At 34.4% G+C, this 12,946-nt stretch overlaps 1 protein-coding gene across 5 annotated transcripts in view; it reads left to right on the top strand.

Annotated features, from left to right (window-relative positions):
- The window catches only part of LOC109444829 (argonaute RISC catalytic component 3), a 98,982-nt gene that overhangs the window by 30,037 nt on the left and 55,999 nt on the right, over positions 1–12,946 (top strand). For 2 of the 5 annotated variants that reach the window (XM_019726510.3, XM_088791024.1), the window contains exons 3-4: positions 8,528–8,648; positions 12,155–12,363. In XM_019726510.3, coding sequence (XP_019582069.1) covers positions 8,528–8,648; positions 12,155–12,363 — 330 coding nt within the window. Of the gene's footprint in view, positions 1–2,435; positions 2,501–4,247; positions 4,387–8,527; positions 8,649–12,154; positions 12,364–12,946 lie in introns of those variants that run through there. The other 3 variants (XM_074334390.2, XM_074334391.2, XM_019726513.3) reach the window with 3 other exon arrangements.

The following is a 12,946-nucleotide window of genomic DNA, read 5'->3' on the forward strand; positions in this document are numbered from 1 at the left end:
TCTTCCCTATGTTTTCATTAACAAATTTATTATGCCCCTGTTTTATGTCAGGCACTGTGCTATGTTCTGGAGATAACAGGATGAGACATGATCCCTTCTAAGCATTTCTTAGTCTATATGGAGTGACAAGTTCTGTGAAATATACGTTATGTACTGTAATAAAAGAGGAATGATTTATGCTTTGGGTTAGGGAGGGAATATGGGGTACATGACATGGTATCTGAGCTGAATAGTTACCCAGTGGGCCAAGGGAAAAATAATCCATATAGAGAGAATATGAGCAAAAGTATGATATGTTTATGTAGCAGAAGTAGGCCAGTATAAATAGGGCAGCTAGAGTCTGAAAGTTAGCCAGAAGGTACATTATAAAGGACGTTAAATCCGTGCTAAAACTTGTGAATTCAGAAACAGTAGAGAACCATTGGAGGCTTTTGAGCAAATGAGGAACATCTATATTTAAAAGCATAACGAATGGCAGTGTGGAGAACATTTGGAAGGCTGTTGCAGTAGTCTCGATCGTGATCTTCAAACTTCTGATCATGCAGCCTCATTAGTTCAAATATGTTTCACCTTGCACTTAATAATAAATAGTTAAATAAATATATACACAAGTTAAAATCTTTTTCATTTATAGGCATATACTACTGTTCTAACATATTGCATAACTATAGAAAAATTAGAGGCGGGAAACAATATTTTGAAATAAACTTAGAATATATTTAATAATGGAAAATTTCAGATTAATGTACCAAAAACCTGACTGAATATGTGCCACACACTTGAACTAAGTTCCAATATGCTGAAAATGAGTGAATGAGTTAGAGTTCACGTTAACTCTTAATGGGAGTTGCAGAACTCCCATTATTCTATGTGCTGTACCATATGTTATACCTGACCGTCTGATGGACTAAGTGAGGCTACCACCAGTATCAATATATATTTATGAACATTAGTAAATCTTAATTTCTAATTGTTAGATGGAAATTAAATATAAATTAACTTTTTTTCACATACCCCAACATACCCTCTAGCACCTCTGGTACCTACTTTTCTAGATTAGAAGTGGAATACTTAACTAACAGCAGTGGTGAAGAGGACTTAGATGATTTAGAAAATGAATAATTTAGGGTATAGGGAAAGGGAAGAGATAAGAATGGCTTTATAGTTTCTAGCTTGTTGTAATGGTGATGGCTTTAACAGAAATACAGATGGTGAAAGGACCAACTTTTTTTATTTTCTGGTTTGGATATTTAGATGTTGAAATGTGTAAGAAACATCAAAATGGACTTCAATAGGTTATTGGAAATAAGTGCCTAAAGCTCAGGAAATAAGTCAAGATGGAGATGGAGACTGAGATGCATCAGCTTAGTTAAAAGCTAGGGAAAGTGAGTAGAGTCAAGATAAGAAGACTAAGAATAGATCTCTGGGGGATACTTTTGTTTCAGGTTTGCCAGAGAAGACACTTAGAGATTGGAAAGGTAGGAGAACCTGGGCAAAGTAGAAGGTGTTTTAGAGAAGGTAAGGCGAGGATCTTGATATTCAAGGACTGATCACAGTGCCAAATGCTGAAAGAAGCCAGGAGAGTGGAGGCTGAAAAGAGACCATGCCTTTTAAGAAGTCAGCAGTGGCCTGAGGGAGAAGTGTTCCAGTTGAGAGTTGTTACTGTAAGCCAATTGAGTAAAAAATTTATTTGTCAATCTAAAGTAATCTGTCAGTTATTTGTGAATACTAGTAATGTTTACCCCACTAGATTAGCTAGTGTGGTTGTAGAAAATTATGAAAGAATTCACACCCGTATGAAATGACTATGAAGATAGTTTATAGTAAAATGCTCTGGTGTACTACAGATTTTATATTATAAAGTTATTAAAATTTTGATCTAAAGTATAACCCCTTCTGTACTCTGTATCTTTTAAATTTTATCTTGATGCACAAATATTCATTGGCTACCTTCTGTGCTAAAGTACTACAGAGTTGTGAAGATAAATTAGAGGTTGGAAGGATACAAGGACAGACTGCCAGTTGATTTAGTTGTGTTTTATAAACCTGTGTGTGATTTTAACATCTTATTATACCTTAGCAACCTTCTTTCTGTCTATATAGTGACAGATTGATTTATTGTAGCTGTGAATACTAAAAATGAATAGTCACTTTTGGGGAGAAATATTATTTCATGTCTTCTCCTGGAGACTAGAATAATATTTCCCATTCTACCTTTTGGGAGCAGAGAATTAAAAGGTACCTAAAAATGAGATGAAGATGGGACTCCAGGAGCTTCTAGTAACAATCAATGGAAAAATAATTTCTTCTCCTCTTCTTACATTAAAATTCCTCTCTCCTACCATTTTTCTTCTGTATGAATCAGGTGGTAAAATGGAACTTAACTAAAAAAAAAATGGAACTTACTGAAACCAATATTAAATTTTACTTTACAGTCTGTGCACCAGAGCATGATGGAGTCAAAAGACTTGGTACCAGAATGTAGGAAATGGTGGTTGAGGTAAGAGTGGGAATGTAGGCTGTAGCCCTTTGTAAGACCTAACATACTCGGGGTAGGTTCCATTTTTGTAGTTATTGCCGGATAGTCTTAAGGATTTTTAAGTTCTACCCTGAGGTTCTACAAAAATGCATAATGTTATAAAATTCTTCCCTCCTCAGACTAAGGTTATTAGTAAAAGGAAGCCACTAAAGATTGGTTAGAAGTTCTTGTCCTTATTTGCTCAGATTTTCTTTCCCAAATTGCTGTCCTAAGTATTATTTTAGAAGTTATAGTATTTTGTGTATTTTGGTTATTGTAGTTTTACTTTTTATTGTAAGCTGAGAAGCTGGCTTAATATTATACACATAAATATTGTGCTAAAATATCTGCATTTGAACAAAATATCAAAGTATTCCTTTTGCCCATTGTTATAATAAAAGACTAGTGCTCCACAACTATAATAATAGAGAAAATTCAGTTCATGGTTTCTATTGTGAAAATTCATTCTTTGTGTTAATTTACTATATTTGATGCTAATGTATTGTAATGTATACATTTGTTGTTTGGAAGACTTCAGTTCTTCAATGTAATTCTTGATGTATATTTTTGAGATAATTATGCTAAATTTTTATATATCATGCATATTTGCTTTTTTCCCCGAAACTGCTTTCCCATTTGGGGAATATCCCATTTGGTCTCTGTAACAGCCATAAGACTTTTATCCCATTTTGATAAAAGAACCAAAGTCAGAGAGACAAATAACTTTCATAACAACTTAGTGGCAGAGTGAGACTAAAAACATGTCTGTCTACTTATTTGTTCTCTAGTGCTTATGTTAGTATATATTTTAAAGGTTTCTCAAATTGGCTTTTCCAAGATCAAGCTTTTTTCGTAATGCAGTGAGCACCTTTGCTGCTGTAGCTGACTAGATGACTAGATAAATTACGGTTTTAGAGAGTTTTTGCTCTAGTTCCATATGCCTACCTGATGAAGATTCTGATAAACAACCCTTTGCCACAGTATCTTTTGAGATAAAAAATGAAAACTGAAGTGCCTGGATTTGTCAGTTTGTTAACTTCTTACTGAAGTGTCATTAAAACTCTAAATATATATCAATCACAACATATTAGTGAGAGGTTAAAGTGAAGACATATAATAAATAATGGTCCTCGTAAAAGCTGATTCCCTTTGAAGCATAGGTTTTAGCATTTATGAACTCAAAGTAGTTTAAGTTCAAATCAGTAATTATTTCATAAAGGAGTTTCAATATCTGATGCCATGATAAAATCTGCAGTGTTTCATTATTTGGTATTCTCTTAAATAAATTTTACTGTTAGAGGGATTGCAATGATTACTCATTTCAGTTGTTAACTTCCCTGATATAACTGCTCTTTGAACTCAAGCACTTTAAAAGATATTATAATTCACTTGTGAATAATTCTGGAGGTTAGAAAATGTTGGAAATTTTTATTCCAAAATACAGCTCCTTATATTTTTTCAACTATTTATCCTAGTTCTATTCTCCCATATTAGATAGATTTTCTACTCAGTTTTTCACATGACAGTCCATCAGAATAGCCAAAGACTTGTATAATTTCCTTTGAGTCTTTTCTATTCCAGACTAAAAGTCCTTAGTTTGATTTATTTTTATTCATGCATGAGTTTCTATCAGGATTACCTTCTTCTGGTTGTTTTATTTTTTTAGGGTCTTAAATTTTTTCCAAATTGAACAGAGTACTCCCAAATGTGACATGACCTGTGTAATATATGATGGGATGGTTACCTGCCTTATCTGGGGTACTTAAATATATGCAACCTGAGTTCTTTAATTTTGAGGAAGCTGCATCACACTAGTAGCTCACTCTGGACTTGTAGTCACCTAAAGCCCCTTTCCACAAGAGCAGTAGGTAAGTTCAGATCCTCTAATTTGTTTTTATTGCAGTTGAACTTTTCAAACTTAAGTGTTTAGATTTTACAATTGCCCTTATTGTGTTTCATCTTCATTAAGTTCATTGTTGTAGTTTGTCAGTAGCTTTTAACACACTAATCTGTTTGTAGCATACTGATTATGTCTCCCAAGTATGTATCATTTGAGGGTTTCTTCACAAACAGATTTTTTTTATTTATATATGTAAGGCACAAGATATGTTTGTTTTCCTTATGGTATAGTTTCTTGGAGGGGAGGGGAGAGGACTTTAGGAGTTTATTCTGAGTAAAAGTTTCCATGAATGTCCAAATTAGCTTAGAAAAAGAAAAGGAACTTGCCCTGCTCCACATTACAACATAATAAAACACTCTAGTAATCATGAAAAGATGATACTGGTTCAAAGAACAGACAAATACATCACTGGGACAATGTGGAGAACCCAGAGCAAGCCAGATGCATTTATATGTGAGAACTTAATAAGATAGAAATGGCATTATAAATTGATTGGTTAAGTATGTAGACTGTTTAGTAGGTGGTGTGGGAAAACTGGCTCACTATATGGAGAAACAAATAAAATGGAGTCTTTACATAACGGTGTTTATAATGGACCCCAAATGAATTAAAGACCAAAATAATGTAGCTAAAACTATAAAGTTAATAAAACATGATACATCTTTGTGACTTAATTTTAGGAAAGTATTTATTAAAACCTCAAAAGCATGAAACTAAGGTGAAAAAATGATTAATTTGATAATACAACATTAAGGATTTCAGTTCAACAAATACATGGACATTCTTAACAAGCAGATAACATTTTGGGGGACTGTATTTGCAATAACTAAGCCTGTTAATGAATTAATATCTAGAATATCAAAGAAACTCTTTCAGTTCAGCGAGAAGACTGGGACCCCAATAGGAAAATGAGCAAAGGAAACAAATAGGGAATTCACAAAAGAAGAAACAGACACATGAAGGGATGCTCAAATTCATTATAATAAGAAAAACCTAAATTAAAAGAAGCTTTTACTTTTACCCACTAGGCTAGCAAAAATTAGAAAGCAAAGCTGGATGATGCTAAATCTTGCCTGGGATGTAGGGAAATGGGAACCTCCAGGAGTATAGATTAGTACAGCCATTCTGGAGAGTAATTTGACAGTTCTTCATCATCATTAAGTTGATAAAATTCGCTTGGACGTAACAGTTCTGTTCCTGGGTATATAACTTGCGATTAATTCTCACACAGGCTCATAAGGCGACATAGAAGGAGATATTACATTGTAGCACTGTTTTTGGTGGCTGGCAGTTAGATACTGGAGTTCTGTATTGCTGGGGGAGTGGATAGAGAAAATGTAGAGTACTTTGCCTCAATCAGAAACAATGGAGTAAGCGTCAGCAACGGGAATTGATTTTAAAACCTAGTGCAGAGGTTAAAGGTAAGAATACATACAAACAGAAGGATGTTCATCTAAAACAGTAGAAGAAATAACTTCTTGAAAAGGGGAGCGGGATAAGAAATGAATGTGGAAGGAAAGAAATCATTAGTTAGAGCGGTCATACAGAGGACTGATGATAATGTGCCATGAACTGAGGCGTATGATTAACTTAACCTTTTGTACCTGGGGAATAAAAGTGGGGTTTGGGGACTCATTTGTCAGCCGTATATAAGTTGGGTTGGAGAAAAAAAAATTAAAGGCATAAGAAACAAGAAACTTTTTAAAAAATAATTCAGGTACTAGGACATGAGGTTTTAATTTAGGATGGTGTTAATTGGGAATTGGAAAGTAAAGGACTGATGTAAGAAATACTGCAGAGAGGTGGAGTCAGCAACTAAGTGGATGAAGAGGTGAGCCAGGTTTTGAATCTGGATAAATACTGTGTTTCCCCAAAAATAAGACCTAGCCAATAAGAGAAATTAAGACAATCAGCTCTAATGCGCCTTTTGAAGCAAAAATTAATATAAGACCCAGTCTTATTTTATTATAAGACCCAGTCTTATTTTATTATAAGACTGGGTCTTATGTAATATAATATAGTATAGTATAAAATAGTAGAGTAGAATAGAATAGAGTAGAGTAGAGTAGAGTAGAGTAGAGTAGAGTAGAGTAGAGTAGAGTAGAGTCTGGGTCTTATATTAATTTTTGCTCCAAAAGATGCATTAGAGCTGATTGTCTGGCTAGGTCTTATTTTTGGGGAAACATGGTAGGAAGATGGAGGGACCAATAATTAAAAAGGAGTAGTAAACAGAAGGACAAACATATTTGACATGGAGGAAATAATGTTGAATTCAGCTTTAGGTACATTCCATTGGAGGTTCTAGCCATTTATTGAAGTGGATTATCCACTATTAGAACATTGATAGGAATCTCCTGGGTGCTAGGTACCAAAGTGGAACATTTTTTATTCCTAAGATGTTTTGGCCCTGCTATTTTAATCTCCTCCACCATTTTATTTTATTATATTTATTTATTTATTTTATTGGGGAAGGGGGACAGGACTTTTTTGGGGGGAACAGTGTGTTTTTCCCAGGACCCATCAGTTCCATCCAAGTCAAGTTGTTGTCCTTTCACTCTTAGTTGTGGAGGGCGCAGCTCAGCTCCAAGTCCAGTCGCCCTTGTTGGTTGCACGGGGCGCAGCCCACCATCCCTTGAGGGAGTTGAACCTGCAACCTTGTGGTTGAGAGCCAGCGCTCCAACCGACTGAGCCATCGGGCCATCCAGGAGCTCAGCTGCAGCTGGTTGTCTTCATTCGGGTTGCGTAGGGCGGAGGATGCAGCTCGTTGGCCCATGTGGGAATCAAACCAGCAGCCCCGTTGCCCAGAGCTCGCTCTCTAACCAACGGAGCTACCGGTCTGCCCCTCCTCTACCATTTTAATCCTTAGAGTGGTTTGCCAGGATTTGATTAGCTTAAAACCACACCAGTTTACTGTTAAGTAAAAAGGGACAAAATAGTCAGAACATCTTGACAAATTAGATCTGTAAAATTTCACCTGTGACACTGGAATTGGTGATAATGGCCACACAAAAAAACACCTTTAAGTGGCAGAAAAATCTTTGAAATTTGTTTTGTACCTAAAAACTGATTGGTGAATCAAATCTTTGTTGTAAATTTTACTCTAGAAAAGACTTGATCTTGATTTAAATAGTTTTAGCAAAGTAAAATTGAAAAGAGGGGAAAATGAAACTATTTTGTTCCAGAAAATATTTTTTCTCAACTTTCCTTCCCACCTACCCACTTGACTAGGCTAGAATTGAGTCTTTTTTTCATTCTTTTAAATGTTTTATAAATTATACCAGTACCGTGTGAGTATACTTCCATCATAATGTATTTAGATTGTATAAACAAGATAAAAAAATCATTCTCCACTTCTCTTTCCAAAGGTAACCACTGTATCTATTTGGTACCTAGTCTTCTAGATATCTTTCCATTCTTTTACAAATAATGTGTGTACAAAAATAAATATAGATTTGTGAATATTTGGTCCTATTCTCTCTATAGTGTGTACTTTTAAAAAATGCATATATGTCTTGAGTGTCTTTCCACGTAAGTATATAGGATAAAAACGTTTGCTGGGTAAAACTGGAGGTTTCAAAATATCCTTACTGGCTAGATACTAAATACTGTTGTAAGGTTGGTGGCGGAGGGTGAAGGGGGGGATGGTACAAGGTACAGGTGTGTTTGTTACTCTCAAGAATCTCACAGTCTAGTAGAAGTGAAGTATATAATCATTATAATACAGCGTAATAAATGTTCTAATAGATATATGTCCTAAGTGCTATTTGAGCACAGAGGAAAGAACATCAAACTCTTTGATAAAGAGAGGTGAATGTGTCAGGTAGTGAAACATCTTAGAGATGGTGAAAGAGATTTTGGATCATTTTCTAAGGATGGTATTTTGCTGGTCAACTGTGACCCAAAATGATTAAGTAATTAACTGAATTCATTCTTCTCTTTCGTGAAATTCCTATCATCCCTTTCTGGAATCCTAAGCCATGGTCCTGAAAGCAAACTTTTATCATGTCTTTTAGAATTTTGACAGCTTTAAATAGTGTGAGAAGTTACTTTAAATTTTTTAAATTTCATCACGCAGAGGAATATGTGAATGTATTTTTTGCCTTTTATAGGGAGGTGGTTGACTCAATGGTTCAGCATTTTAAAGTAAATATATTTGGGGACTGTAGACCAGTTTATGATGGAAAAAGAAGCCTTTACACAGCCAATCCACTTCCTGTGGCAACTACTGGGGTAAGATATGCGTTCCTTTATTGGAAAGCTACACTATTGCAATGTCTCCTTTTAAATGCATTTATTATCATTTTATTTTATTACAGTCCATATACATGTAAATGTGTATCATTTGTCTGTTTAACTTTTTATTTTGAAATAATTTCAAACTTATAGAATAGTTGTAAGAATCATGTAGAAAAATCATGTGTACCGTTTACCCAGACTCACCAGTGTTCTTAACATTTGCCACATTTGTTTTATTCTATTCTATTCTATTCTATTCCTCTAACTCTTTGTATCTATAGATACAGCTATAAGTATACACACACTTATTTTCTCCTGAGTCATTCAAGATTAGGTTGCATACATTATGCCCTTTAATGTGTATTTCCTAAGAACAAAGATAAATACCATAGTACAGTTATCAACTTCACTAAATTTCACATTGACGTGATACCTTTGTCTAATCAACAACCTGTATTCCAATTTTGTCATTCCAGTGATGTCCTTCAGCATTTTTTTTCCCTTTAGTACAGAATCTAGTCCAGGTTCATGTTTATGTTTAGATATCTTGCCTTTCTAGTCTTCTTTATTATTGATCAATTCTCCAGCCTTTTTTTCTTTCTTTCATGGCATTAACATGGTTGAAGATTGAAGGCAAGTTATTTTTAGAATGAAATGTCCCTCAGACTGAGTTTGTCTGGTGCTTCCTCTTGAATAAATTCTGATTAGACATTTTTGGCAGAAATATTGCATAAGTGTTCTTTCCTTATCAGTGCATCATAACAGGGGGCACATAATATGTGTTTGTTCCCTTAATGGTAAAGTTAACTTGGATCACTTGGTTAAGTTGGTATCTGCCAGGTTTCTCCTATCCAGTGTTGTTTTTTTCCTCTTTGCTTTTGTGGGGAGATACTTTTTTAAAAAATTGTGGTAAAACACATGCAACATAAAATTTACCATCTGAACCATTTTTAAGGTACAGTTCAGTGGCATTAAGTACATTCACAACTATCACCACCATTCGTCTCCATAACTCTTTTCAATTTACAAAACGTTAAACACTAACTCCCCATTCTCCTCTCCCCTCAGCCTCTGGCAACCACCATTCAACTTTCTGTCTCTGAATTTGACTATTCTCAATACCTCATAAAAGTGGAATTATATGGTATTTGTTCTTTTGTGTCTGGCTTATTTCACTTAGCATAATGTCTTTAAAGTTCATCTATGTTGCCACATGTGGAGAGGTTTTCCTTCCTTTTTAAGGCTAAATAATATTTCATTGTATGTGTGAGTATATATGTATACATTTTGTTGTTTATCCATTCATCTGTTGATGGACACCTTTTAACTACTGCTATAAACATGGGTGTACAAATATCTGTTCTAGTCCCTGCTTTCAGTTCTATTGTGTATAAACCCAGAAGAGTTGCTAGATCATATAAATGGTAATTCTATTTTTATGTCGTGAGAAACCACCACACTTTTTCTACAGCAACTGCACCATGTTATATTCCCACCCAGTGCACAAGGGTTCCAAATTCACCGCACCCTTGCCAATACTTGTCATTTTCTATTTTTTTGGTAGTAGCCATCCTAATGGGTCTGAGGTGATATCTCATTGTGGTTTTGACTTGCATTTCCCTAATGATTAGTGGTGTTGAGCGTCTTTTCATGTGATTATGGGCCATTTGTATATCTTCTTGGGAGAAATGTGTATTCAGGTCCTTTGCCTATTTTTTTAATTGTGTTGTTTGGTTTCTTGTTGTTGAGTTTTAGGAATTCTTTATATATTTATCAGATACATGATTTGCAAATATTTTCTCACATTCCATAGGTTGTCTTTTCACGTTGTTGATTTTGTCCTTTGATAGACAGAAGTTTTTTAATTTTGATAAGGATTATACTTTTAAGGATCCTGTTTCTCATTAGACTTTTTAATAATTGGTGATTCTTGCTTGGAAGGATTAGTACTATGATAGTAATAGTAATTTTCTAATTCTGTCATTCCTACATTTATTAGTTGGTATTCTACAGTAAGGGAGAACATTTTCTTCCTATTTATCCTTGTTTATTTGATTGCCCAAATTGTCCCATATTTGGCCAGTGTGAGCCCATTTAAGCTGGTTTGTGTGTCCTTTTGACATGATACACATCTTTTTTTTTTTTTTTTCTTTGAGTACTTCCTTATTTTGTGGCACAAACAGGCTCATCTTATTTTCACTCTGCAGCAGTCCTGCAACTGGCCATTTCTCAAAGGAGTACTGGCTTCTTTTAGTTGGGGAATGCAATTTAGAAACCAAAATCTGGGTACTGGGTGTGCTCTTTGCTACTGGGGTATATATGCTTCTAAGCCCTTTCAGTGGACAGAAGTAGGAAATAGAAATATATAAATATGTAAACAAACAAAACACACAAACAAAAAATAAATATTACATGTCATACAGTAAACATAATATATGTATCCTGCAAGTACCACTTATTGTATACAATATATAGTATGTATATTGGAAATCATGAGTTCACACTGATTCTTCCAGTTTCAGTCTATCCATGGGATTCCTTCTTTACTCCCTACATTGTATATTTGTATCTTCTTTCTTCTTTAAACCCCTGGCTTACCAAAACATCACCACTTTTACTCATTTGTATAATCTTACAAAACATAAAATAGTTTCTGAATTATTACACCATACCACTACACAAAACAAACCTACTAGTAAGAGTCTAGGGTTTTATTTTGTACGCAGTTCTTTCCCACTCAAGCCTCCTCCACACCCCCAACTGAGAGTATAGTCAGTATACTGTATTCAAGAGTTACTTGCATTAGGTTTTCTTTTTCTTTTTTTTTCTTCTTTCAGTGTGGTTATGTCGTTCATTTGAAATGCATTTGATTTCATGCAATTTTGTTTATATTCAGTTTTAGTTTTTTCCCTTCAGCCTTGTTGATTGTAGTTTTAATTTTTTAGTATGTGGAACTTTAACGTGTTTCCAAAAGTGAAAACTATACTGAAAAATACACTCAGAATTGTTAACCCCTCCTTTATTTCTTCCAATTTGTTTCTTCCCATCCTTTGAAAGTAACCAATTTCTTTGTTTTTGGTTCATGCTTCCTGTGTTTCTTTTTGCATAAATATGCAGATATATGAATATTTTCCTACTTTCCCCTTCTCTTTGACACAAAAGATGGCATACTATTTGTAATCTATACGTGGCTTGTGCCACTTAAAAGTAGAGCTTGTAAATTATTCCGTAGCCATTCCAAGAGATCTTCCTCATTCTTGTTTTATAGCTTCCTAAATGTTTGAGCATTTAGGCAGTTTCCAATATTTTGCAATGACAAATAATGCTGGCATAAATAACTGTTTTTTAAATTTTAGTCTGTTGACATTGAAATTGTTTTTTTTTGTTTGTTCTTTTTTTTGGTATTTGCCTTGTTTTCTCTTAAGTATTTTTATGTTAAACTTAAAAATAACTATTTATCTGTTTCAACTTTTACTGGATGACTCTTTTGCCATCAACAGGTAGATTTAGATGTTACTTTACCTGGGGAAGGTGGAAAAGATCGACCTTTCAAGGTGTCAATCAAATTTGTGTCTCGGGTGAGTTGGCACCTACTACATGAAGTACTGACAGGACGAACCTTGCCTGAGCCACTGGAATTAGACAAGCCAATCAGCACTAATCCTGTCCATGCTGTTGATGTGGTGCTACGACATCTGCCCTCCATGAAGTGGGTGCTTCTGGCTTTTTTCCTCTTTAGATTTTGAGAGTGAAGGCTTTCCTCCCAAGAGTTGTGCAGGCCTCTTTTGGTTTACCTTCATCAGATGCTGTATATTTTGATTATTTCAGTTGAAGAATATTATGCATACAAGTTCATTAACAGAAGTTAAGTTACAGAAAAGTCTCTGACTTATGCAAGTAAATGAACCTCATTAGCTTAGCTACCCTAATGGATATTTTTTAGAAAAATGTCTAACCCTTTCTCTTAGGAGCTATTCATCTTGAATAACTGATGTATTTTCAGATATGTTCCTATAGTTAAATCACCTTGTTTTAAAAGTAATTTCATTGTTTATACATTCGTATCAAATTGTGTTAAAATTGCTGCTGTTTTAATCCCACTGGCACCTCACATGTATATGTGTGTATCTGTGTTTATATGTATATGTATATATAGGATTAGATAAGATGGGTCTTTTAAAGAAAGCATGTCTTGCAAACACATTTCTAGAAATAGTTTTTTGATCAATAATTATTCACTCTGGATTTTCTAAGGTTGGAACTGTTAACTTTTTTTAATCTATTTTTAAGGA

This window comes from Rhinolophus sinicus, chromosome 14 (genome assembly GCF_057876585.1).
Source record: "Rhinolophus sinicus isolate RSI-liver-muscle chromosome 14, RSI-T2T, whole genome shotgun sequence".
Lineage (NCBI taxonomy): Eukaryota > Metazoa > Chordata > Mammalia > Chiroptera > Rhinolophidae > Rhinolophus > Rhinolophus sinicus.